At 36.5% G+C, this 12,028-nt stretch overlaps 1 protein-coding gene and 1 pseudogene across 1 annotated transcript in view; one reads left to right on the forward strand and one right to left on the reverse strand.

Moving 5' to 3' along the window:
• The window catches only part of TMC1 (transmembrane channel like 1), a 184,152-nt gene that overhangs the window by 90,834 nt on the left and 81,290 nt on the right, over positions 1 to 12,028 (reverse strand). The window contains exons 7-8 of the mRNA XM_073022220.1: positions 8,550 to 8,640; positions 6,259 to 6,340 (exon numbers count right to left, since the gene is read on the reverse strand). Of these exons, the coding sequence (XP_072878321.1) occupies positions 6,259 to 6,340; positions 8,550 to 8,640 (173 nt within the window). The remainder of the gene's footprint in view (positions 1 to 6,258; positions 6,341 to 8,549; positions 8,641 to 12,028) is intronic.
• Positions 7,013 to 7,597, forward strand: LOC119624345 (ubiquitin-ribosomal protein eS31 fusion protein-like; annotated as a pseudogene).

Genomic DNA, 12,028 nt, shown 5'->3' on the forward strand with positions numbered 1-12,028 from the left:
GAGTTCAAAACTTCCAAACTCCAGTTCTCAGATTTGACAGTGGCTTCACAACTATTTTATTTGGAGGTTGAGTCTTTACAGAATCCTAAGTGTAAAGAAAATGAATTGCAAGCCAACAGATTTCATTAAAATTAGAATGACTGTAGAAAGACCCAGACACAGGTAGAAGAGACTAAGAAATCCAGAAGACAAAGTGTCTTCTACACTAGACCTATCAATGGCAGAGGAGAAAACACAGTAACAAAATAAACGAAGATCTTAAAGGAGAGAAAATGAAACAACAGGTTGTCATAAAAACTCCAGTTTTTCCTGTCTCTACACAAAAATAAAAAAGAAGAAATCTTCCCTCTTTATCCCTTTTATCTAGTGGTTCTATCCTACCGGATGTTGTTGACTAAAACTGATGTTCACTAAAAAGAAATGCCTCATTAGTGTGTCTAAAAGAGTATAAATGAAAAGAATAGCAATTTTTACATACTTAGTCTCTCAGTGTAACGAAGCAAAATGAGTAGTAATAATAATAATAAGAGCTAGCATATCTCGATGGTCAGTTATGTGTTCCAAGAACTTTATCAGCATCAATGCATTATGCTGCCACTAGAATTTAATCAGGTTAAGTATTATTAGTCCCACCATGAATCAGGAAACAAAAACTTGAACACAGTAGTTGACTGACTCAAAAGTTGATTACTAATAGGTAACATTTAATGAATCTTTGTTTCAAACACCAATTTGATCTGTATGTATTAACTTATTTAATGATCATCAAATCCTTACAAGATGGGAACTATTGTTTTCTCATTTTACAGAGACTTAGATCTATAGGTTACATAGCTAGTAAACGAGGAAGCCAGGCTTCTAAACCAGGCAGTCTTGAGCTACAGGTGTTTGACTCCAAATCTAGATGTCTCTTAACCACACTGCCATATGGCCCCTTAAGTAAAACATAGTTCAATTACTTTTCTTAAAACTATGATATATACAATAAATATGCAATGAATATGTGTTTCTGAAACAATAGGCATAGATAATATCCATCTATCAGCTAAAGCCAGTCAAATTCACAAATTTGAGGCCCATAATGACCAATTCTTTTTTCTTTAATCAGACTGATAAATGCTGCTTCCAGAGTAAATTATTAACGTATAAAAACAGAGTCTTGGCCAGACTTGGGGGCTCACTCCTGTAATCCCAGCACTTTTGGAGGCTGAGCCGGGCAGATCACGAGGTCAGGAGTTCAAGACCTGCCTGGCCAACATGGCAAAACCCCATCTCTACTAAAAATAGAAAAATTAGTTGGGCATGGTGGCAGGAGCCTGTAATCCCAGCTACTCAGGAGGCTGAGGCAGGAGAATCACTTGAACCCAGGAGGCGGAGGGTTACAGTGAGTCAAGATCGCACCACTACACTCCAGCCTGGGCAACAGAGCAAGACTCTGTCTCAAAACAAAACAAAACAGAGTCTCTAATATGTATTAAACTGAGGCTTTATGCTTAAGCATATTCTTGGTACTAGATATTCTTGTTTCTTTCAAATTAAAGTTAAAATTTCAACTCTCTTTCTGGTTGCTTATTATTAAGGCAAAGTAATTTGTAAAACAATGTCATAACACAGCATTTCCTTTTGAACAGATGGGTAATAAAACAAGCAGATAAATATGAGCATTTCTAAATGGGAAAAGACCAATTAAATGACCTGCTGTGTGACTACGATATAAACACCATCATGTTAAGCAGGATAGGAAGCACAATTTTTTCAAACTATTTAGGGGTAGGGAATTAAAAGTGACAAAATTGATTTGTATTTTCTAGAGTTCTTAGGGCAGCAAGGAAACATAAGGTTTAAGCCCTGTGCTTGGGTTACCTATCCAAAGCTAGTTCCAGTCTGGAAAAAAAATAGGTTTCTGACACCATAATTTTGATGATGTAATCTATTATTAGGAAAAAGCAGATTTTGATCCTGAGAAAAATTTGTAATTACCAGCTAGAAATACATTCAATTATTTAATTTATAGTCTTAATAATAATGTTGGCATCACAATGGGTATAGATTATATTTCCTGGAGGTATAAATATGCAGTTGCTTCAGAAAAATACGCAATTCAATGAGATGAATGAGATGTGTCCACAAGAGTAACCCTCGAGTTTTAGGCATGATCCCCTTAGGGCTGATGTGACAGTAAAACCCCACAGTATTCCCACGTGATGCATAACGTCACAGTATCCTCTGTGGCAGAAATTATCAAATCTATTTTTTAAGTGAAAAAGAGTTGGGAGTCATCAGGTGAGAATCCACTTCACACTAATAAAGAGATCTAGGTCTTACTAGAATCAAGATGGAAACAGTATGAATTTTACACTCTAATTTGGGTCCCACTCTTGATTCTGCAAATTATTGGACAGAACTTTGGGAAAACCCAGTGAAGGCTGTTAATTTTGGACTCCTTTAAAAGCACATTTAAAAAATACTTGTTCAGTATTATTTAGATACTGAGCAGAGAGAAGGACAAAGTGGATTAGAAAGGTTGCTGGGAATGGAAGGCAACAGCTCCTCTTTTGACCATGCCATTTACTATAATCCACAATTACCTTCATTATTTATTTGCTTATATTATAATCTGTCTTCCCCATCCAAGCATACATACATTAACACATTTGAATGTAAGATCAATGAGGGTAGAGTCTTTGCTGTCTTTTTCAGTAGCAACAGTGTCTAGAAACATACCTAAGGAGACATGTTAGGCATCCAGTATTTGCTCAGTTAATCAATAATGTCAGGCTTATTCTGAGGATTAAACAAGATATATATTAGATGATTCTGATGTTGAAATGGAATGTAATGATACTTCCGAACCTTTTGTAAGATTAAATGGCCATTTATTTTAGAGAAAAGCATTTATATTAGTTTTAAAATTAAATATATATTCTGTAAGTAGGGTATACACTTAACCAACTTTATTTTGAAAACAATTTCAGAAGGCAATTATATAGTCCTCTCTTAGTATAAATCTGCTTTGCATTTAAATTTTTCAGGATTTATCAATCAAAAGTATAAATTAATGAATTTCACATGCCCACATACACATGTAAACCTGACTGTAACTTATACATCATAGAATGTTGAGCTGGAAATGATCTTGTACAGTGACTAGTTAAACCCAAGATGTGGTAGATATTGTAGAAGCCCCAAATGTGGAAACAGAGGACCAGAGATTTAAATAGATTGTCTGAACTATAGAGGTGGTGGGGGTCAAAAAGTCCTCAACTCTTAGAAAATCAATTACATGTCGTATTTCTTTCCGTTTTTCATTAAGTTCAGTTTCAAAGGCCATCACAGATACATGTTTTACCTATATTTAGTAGGGTACTTTTTATAAGATAGTCCAATCCAATGCTCTAATAATATATTCTTACATAGGTTTCATATTCTTTTCAACTAATACTATAGCCCAAAATCTCATGGTTATCATTAAAATCAGTACATTAAGCATCTTACAGGATACAAAACATGTAATTAAATAAATCACTCACTAAAAAGTAAATACATGAGAAAATGAAAAATAATTCCTTGATAACGATCAAGAAAATCTATAACTGCTCATCCTGCCATTGGCCTCGTAGAACACTTTTTTAGGAACTGGTGCAAAACATGTTTAAAAAGAAAAAGTATGTAAAACCTTCCCTAAAGGAGAAAGCAGCATAACACATGGAAAAGCATACGTTTTGAACCCAGACAGATTTTGCCTTATATCTCAGCTCTGCTACTAATTCTGGGACAGTTATTTAACCACAACTGTAAAATAGGAAGGTTAATGTGCACATGTAGGAAGATTAAATGAAATAATGTTCGTAGAGCATCTGGCTCATGGTGGTACTCAATAAACAGAGGTGTGGTGAGTATTGATAGAATAAAAAATAAAGCTCAATTCTTCACTGTTGAGACACAGCACCATTAACAGTGAAGAAGTCATGACAAACTAATCAAATCATAAATTATATATGGAAAGAAAAATAATCTACATTTGCCTGAATTTTCCAGCTTGGCTTTCCAAATTTACTAGAAGAGGAGAAGAAGAGAGGAGATAACTGAAGGTTATTATTGGATAGCTCTCAATCTGTCTTTTCTACTGTGACACTTATGATGGATGGTAGTCATATGTGTAACTCTTGCTGCATGTAATTTCTGGCAATAGAAATAATTCTGTCTGTTTTTGTTTCATGGGCTATAGCCTATTGGAACCCAAATGAGCATGATATTACTATTAGGATAGGCTAGAACCTGCTCTAGTGTGCTTTAAAAATAATTTTCAAATGTATGTATTTACCTATCACTAATTACAAATTTCTTGGGATTTATCTAACAACTGATCAAGACTCAGCCCTATAATTTTATAAATTAGTAGACTGAGATCCAGAGGGGTTAAATGACTGGCTCGAAGTCAAACAGCTAATCTGCAGCAAAGCAAAGACCAAATTCAGAGTTCTTACCATATATATTGTATCAGGATCTTAATGCTCCAAATGGCCTTCTGTTTTTCAATGCCTCTCAACCTACCACATTTGAGTTGTACAGTTGAAACCTAAGAAATCCATGATGCCTGCTCTTTTTTGATGTATCTGAATTCCTTTCTTTTTTCCTAGAATGTTAGACATTTAGCGAGTTTGTCTGTAATTTTATTTAATACAGATTTATTAAGTGCCAAGTGGAATGCAGGAGTGAACAAAACTAAATTTCCCATCTATTGGGAGAAATGAACATGAAATAAAATGAATTAAGATTGCATCAAAAAATTAAAGATATAGTATTTCAGATAGTGGTAAGTGTTAAGGAGGAAATTAAAGCAAGAAAGAAATGGCACCGGGAGTGTGTGAAAGGGGGTACAATTAATGAGCTGATGTATTTTAATTCATTGCCACTTAATAATTGCCATCCAATATTGAGAGACAGGGAACTGAGGGTTAGCCACTCCTAAAACATGCCCAATCATGTCAGCAAGCTATCCATCAGCTGTGTTATCTCCCTATGGAGCCTCCATTTTAATTATACAACACCACACTTAACCAGCAGGAAAACCTGCCTCCAATCTAGAGAGGAATGGATAAAAATCAGATCCTAGTTGAAACCATTAGAAACCAGAATATGGTAAGATTATGCTCAAAATTTTTTCAAATGTTATCCCTTTTTTTAGATTATTATTTTAAAAAACTATTTACTATTTTTATTTACAATATTTTAAAATTTTTATTTGCCTTATTCTAAGCCTAAAGTACTGATAAATAGGTTTTTGATTGGCTATATTCTCCTTCCTTCCTTCCTATGAATATTCCACAAAATAAATGCACAATGTGAATATTCAGATAGCAAGCTCCTGGATGACTATTGCTTATTCTACTTCAGAGATTTGAAAATGAGGTTTTAAGACTTCTCTTTTCCTTCCTTCCTTCCTTCCTTCCTTCCTTCCTTCCTTCCTTCCTTCCTTCCTTCCTTCCTTCCTTCCTTCTTTCCTTCCTTCCTTCCTTCCTTTCTTTTTCTTTCTTTCTCTTTCTGTCTTTCTTTCTTTCTTTCAAAACAGAGTCTCACTGTGTCACCCAGGTTGGAGCGCAATAGTGCAATCTCAACTCACTGCAACCTCTACCTCCCGGGTTCCAGTGATTCTCTTGCATCAGCCTCCCAAGTAGCTGAGGCTACAGGCTCTTGCACCAGGCCTGGCTAACTTTTTGTACTTTTAGTAGAGATGGGGATTCACCATGTTGGCTGGGCTGGTGTCGAACTCCTGACCTCAAGTGATCCGCCCACCTCAGCCTCCCAAAGTGCTGGGATTACAGCCATGAGCCACTGCTCCCAGACCAAGACTTCTTCACTTTTTAAACATTGTTCATTTTGATTACTGTCTAACATTCATGAGAGTATATATTCTCGATGTCATGTTCATTGCCAAAATAAAATCTCTGCCTTCCAAATAAGATGACTCAATGTCATTGTGCACAATAGTGACTTCCCTGTATAGGAAAGAAAACCAGGTTAGAATGGTAATGTTTTGGACTAAGGTAGAACATGAGAGTGGGGTCCCCAGTATTGTGCTAGCAAATCTTCACAGTGATGAAAGCAGGCATAAACAACGTTTTTGTTTATTTGATTGTTTTTGTTCATTTGTTTTCAGTCTTTCCAAAAGTCCAGAAACTGAGAAAGGCGTCTGATAAGCTTACGAGCTATTTCTCTAAGACAACCTTCTCCATCTGAGATCTGATGAGCACTTACTTTCAATAGCCTTGATTTTATTTTCCCATGGGACACACGCAGCTTTGAAGTTCTCAAAATCACGGAGGAATTTTACCCATTTCTGAAAAGAAAGTCAAATACAACAGTAAAGTCCAACCTCTTGATTTGTCAAGATGTTTATCCCCTACCTCAAAACACGACAATGCAATGAGCTTGGAAATGTCTCTCTGGCAGCAAATACTACTTTCTAGTCAAAGGGGGAAACAGTAGGTTTCACTTGTTTCCCTGTTCTCCACTAACCCTAGACCAATTTAATTCAACAAAAAACTGTTTATCAACCCCCTGTTTTGTGGAAAATATGCTGGCCTCTCAGAAAGAGCTATTTATTGTATAAAACAATAAGAAAGCAGGGAATTAGCATATAATAGGGTGATTGGAACAGAGTGTGTGTTTAATTAGTTTTCATTGTATGGAGGACTCAATATGAATAAATTTTATTTTCTGTCTTTTATTTCCAGGTCCTGTTTTGAAAGCCTTCTGATCTACCAGGGTAGTTTGTGTACAAATAGGTGAGTTCAATACAAGATGGTAAGTTCTATGACAGGAGACACTTCAATCTGGTAGAGGCAGAATAGTCAGCTTAATGGAAACAGAAGAAAACAAGTCACAAATTCTTTTTGCAAAAGGCCTTCTTTCTCTTTAACTCTAGTGTTGGGTCATCCATGGTCAAGAGGACCACCGGGAAGAATGAGAATGTGGCAGAGAATTTTGCATGTGTGCACATTATGCAGGGATGAAGTGGAAGCTGGACAGGCACTATTGTCTAAATAATAGCATGAGACAGTCTGAAGTTCAAAAGATTGCCCACGCTTTTTTTTTCCGTCTGTCTTCTGCAGTGGAACCACCACGAAAACACAGATTTTCTTTAAAAACCCTTATGGGAAACACCATCACTCTTGAGTTTGAACTCTTGGATACAACAGAAAATGCAAAGTCCAAGATCTAGGATAAAACAGGAATTTCTACTGATCAGCAAAGACTGATCTGTGTTGAGAAGAAACTGGAAGGTGGATGTGCTTTGTCTGGATACAACATTCAAAAGGAGTCTACTCTTCATCTTGTGTTGAGACTTCATAGTGGTGCTAAGAAAAGGAAGAAATCTTACACCACTGCAAAGAAGAATAAGCATAAGAAAAGGAAGGTTAAGCTTACTGTCCTGAAACACTACAGGGTGGATGAAAATGGCAAAATTAGTTGCCTTCGTCAAGAATGCCCTTCAGATGAATGTATTGCTGGAGATTTCATGGCCAGCCATTTTAACAGACATTATTGTAGCAAAGGTCTGGATTATTGTTTCAACAAACCAGAAGACAAGTAATTGTGTATGAGTTAATTTTAAAAACAAACAAACAAAAAAAGATCACTCATAACTAGAAACAGCCCAAATGTCCAATCTACAATAGAATGGGTAAATAAATTGTCATGGCATCTTTATACAATAGAATACCACACATGAATAAAAATGAACTATAACTCCCACAACAATGTGGATATATCTTGTGAACATAACATTGCATCAAAGAAGCCAAAAACAAATGCATAGATACCATATGATTCCATTTATTTAAACTGTAGAAAAACAGACAAAATTAATCTATTGTGTGTGTGTGTGTGTGTGTGTGTGTGTGTGTATGAAAGTTAAGATGTATGACTTATTCACAAAACTTTATGGAGTACATTTAGCTTACAGTTGGTATAACATTTGTAAAGAGGAGATAATAATATCTATGTTCCTGCTTTACTGTAAGAATTAAATATAACTTTATAAAATAATTCAATTCAGTGCTTGGCACATAGTAAGTGTTAAATAAATGTTATTGCCTTTCTGTCTTTCCCCCAAAATCTATATTTGTATCAGTATATCATTTTTTTTTCTTATTTTCTGTCCACTGTATAGTTGATGTTCCTGGTAGAAAAAAGCTATATAGACACTTTGAGGAAAACAACTTGACCAGAACCCCTTCACTTCCAGAGAATGAAAATGAAGAAGGACGCAATCTTTTATATTTGGAAGTGCTAAAGTCACACAAGTAAGTCTTTTGCCATAAATCTCTATTTCTTGACTTATTTTTCATTTTAACTCCTCTAAGAATAATTTTTTAAATCTCCCCTGTAAATTTCAATACCACAGATATACTGTGTATATACTGTATGAGTATTTGTGTTTTATAGATACAAAACGTAAGATTTTTTTTCACCCCTTTAGAAAAGAATCAATGTTCTTCTTAGAGGCAATATGCCATAAACCAGACAACTACAAAAATACCTACCTTGGCCATCATCATCTTAAATGCAAACCACCGTTTTCCTTTTCCTTTCCCAAGAGCCCCTTCATTTTCACTCACAAATTTTTTTGCTTCCCTGAGAAAATAAAAATAACATAAGGGATAAAGGGAGGTGAGTTTCAATGACTAGAATATAGAAGTAGTGGACAGTTGATTATACCGGGCCTGCAGTCTTATTTGTTCTAGATCCCTCACAAGTGAACCTAGACTGTGTTTTATAACCTAGAGATTTTCAATTCATGTTTAAATTTTTAAATGCTGACCAGGAAGAGTAAGATATTTTAGCTCACTTATTAATCAACTGGAATCATTGAAAAGGAATTGATGCTAAATGTCGTAATAGAGAACCTTAGTTCTTTTCATTTCTATCACATGTAAAATTGAGTCTGAAGTTTACATCAGATTCTGGCAGTCAAATGTTTATTTTAAAATACTTCCCTTTCTTCTTTTTAAAGAATTCCTTTAGAAAAAAAGAAAAGGGCAGAGAAGTTAGGTCAAACTGACATAGAACACATTTAATGACCTGGTACTTAATCCTGTTAAAAAAAAAAAAAGCAATTATGACCTAAAACAGAAAAATCATTCTGTAAAATAAATGGGGTTGAGAAGAGAAAAAGAGAGAAAAGGAATACTTTCAGCCTCACATTCAGAAAGGGCTTTAAATGTAAACTTTAACATTACTCCCAAATAGTTATACATTTACAGCAGTTACATTGGTTTCTTTGGTATACATAATAAAAAACATTAATTCATCAAAACATAATGCAAGCATGCTACATACCCTACAATTTTTGTAACCTTGTTTGATCATTGTTATAGACTGAATGTTTTTGTCCCTATCGAAATCTGTATGTTGAAATCTAATCTCCAATGTGATGGTATTTGGAGGTGGGGTCTTTAGGAGGTAATTGGACCATGGGGGTAGAACCCTCACGGATGGAATTAGTGTCCTTATAAGTAGTGGCCAGAGAGCTAGCTAGCCCTGCTTCCACTACGTGAAGACAGAAGGAGCCAGCCATCTGCAACCTGGGAGATGGCCCTTGCCAGAGCCCGACCATGCTGGCACTTCGATGTTAGACTTTCAGCCTGTAGCACTGCGAGAAATAAATGCCTGTCGTTTAAGCCACCCGGTCTATGGTCATTTGTTCTATCAGCTTGAACTGACTGGGACAGTCATATTTGTTGTTTGTTTGAAAAACAATTTACCAAAAAAAATTACAAAAAAGAAAATTACAAATAGAGGCAACCCAGGCTTCTCTTCACCTCTCAGGGGCTGCAGAACATATAGTTTAAGTGATGGAGTAGCCTCTGTCACAGTAGAAACAGATAACCAAAGCCTGGATTGTGGTTCCACAAGTGCAATGCTATCCTCAGTTGGATGGCCCCTGGAATATGTGGTTTTACAGACAAGACCCTTCAACATATGACTATAATTAAACTCCTATTAACATATAAAGTCAACTTTTAAAAATGAAGGGTCTGGCTAGGCGCAGTGACTCATACCTGTAATCCCAACACTTTGGGAAGCCAAGGTGGGCAGATCACTTGAGGTCAGGAGTTCAAGACCACCCTGGCCAACATAGTGAAACCCCGCCTCTACTAAAAATACAAAAATTGACCAGGTATGATGGTGTGCACCTGTCATCCCAGCTACTGGGGAGGCTGAGGTAGGGGTATCACTTGAACCTGGGAGGCGGAGGTTGCAGTGAGCTGTGATTGTGCCACTGCGCCCCAGCCTGGGGCAACAGAGTGAAACTCTGTCTCAAAAAAAAAAAAAAAAAAAAAAAAAAGGGGTCAGTGAGGAATTTTTTTTGTAAGATGTTCCCTAGTATCAGTGCCAAACTCAGAATTTTACAATACACAGTGACCAAAAAAACAGCATACACCTGCTGACTTAACTAATACTAGGGAGTGGGGCCTCATTACTCACCTGTACATGTGCACCCACCCATATTCTGGCATAAAAATGTAGGCACAGTGGTAAAGATTCTCTTTGGTCGCCAAACAGAACTCCCAAATCAGTTTCCTGATAGCAGATACAATACCTTGTCTTATTGTAGCTTCCATCGCATTGACAATTGCATTGACCACAGGGAGTGTTTAATAAATGTAAACCTTCTAGAAACAGAGCTGATTGACATAGTTTGGGGTAGATGTAGACAAGGGAGTATTTAATAATTTTATTTTCCACAATAATTAATGCTTGAAAGCAAAGTCATTCCCAGACTTCGGGATTGCACCCTTTATCATTAACCTTCTCTGAAACTCAATTAATAGACTAGACTGGGCTTGTTGTCAAACACCCTAACACTTGACATGACCTCTGTGCTGGTAAAAATTAGTTGAAAAACAATTTCTAAAACCTTCTGCACGTTCTAAAATATCCAATAAAGCAATGGCAAAAATTAGAAGCTGAGTTCTCATGGCTGGGTTTTTAGATTCATGCAGTGAAGAAAATACATCCTATCTAAGCATTAACAATGTGTTTTAGAGGTGATAAGACAGGAGGGAGGGTGGCAGCCAGCAGGCACTTTCTAAAATGGTGAACTGAAGCCTCTAAGCAGAAAATCAGGCAAGTTGGCTTCTAATCCTGTCTCTGGGATCTGTCTCTATGACCTTGCCCATGTTTCTGATGCTCTTTGTCCCACATACACGAGTGTCTGGCTTTTCAGAGGAAAGCACGCCTGCCTTAGACTCACACAGACCTAGGCAAGCTCTGACACAGGTTCCCTCAGTTACTGTGTGACTTTTAATAGGTCAAGATTTCCCAGAAAACAAATGCTCAGGCAATCGCACCCCTGCTTGCTAAGATGGTGGCAAGAATAAGGTGGGATCATAGATGTGAAAGTGTGGAAGGGATTATTACACAGTCAATTCTACGGCAATGCTGGTTTTGAAACCATGACCTTGTTCTAACATAATTGATATATTACAGAACAATTTGATCATAACACAAGTTTGGGGTTTGCTTATGTGTGATTCTATCCACAAGAAACACCAGGTAGATGCAGAAGACTGCACCCAGCTAAACCAAGCAGCGTAGGAATACACAAAATCCATACACCTCATCCATCAGCACTTCCCCACACAGGTAGAAAAGCCACACCTGCTCACAACTGGGACAACAATGACTCTCCCCCCAACACTTCTCAAAAACTCACAAACTGCAACCCTTTCGAAGGCCAGCTTCCACAAGGGTACGTTAGGTCTTTTTCAAAGTAAACTGCCATATTTATTGTAAATTTCTTAACCATTAATATGAGTAAAATATTGCTGTCATTGTTACTAAATTCCCATATTTTTTTGTAACGTGCCACTAGTGATGTTTCTATGTATTGTGTGCCTATCTCCATTTTTTTTTTGTAAAATGTGTTTTTATTGCCCAATTTTGCATAGTGTGTGGATTTTTAGGAACCCATACATCATGTTATGGCAGAATTGACGATACTTCAGTTATTTGGCAT

The sequence above is a fragment of the Chlorocebus sabaeus genome, chromosome 12 (assembly GCF_047675955.1).
Source record: "Chlorocebus sabaeus isolate Y175 chromosome 12, mChlSab1.0.hap1, whole genome shotgun sequence".
NCBI lineage: Eukaryota > Metazoa > Chordata > Mammalia > Primates > Cercopithecidae > Chlorocebus > Chlorocebus sabaeus.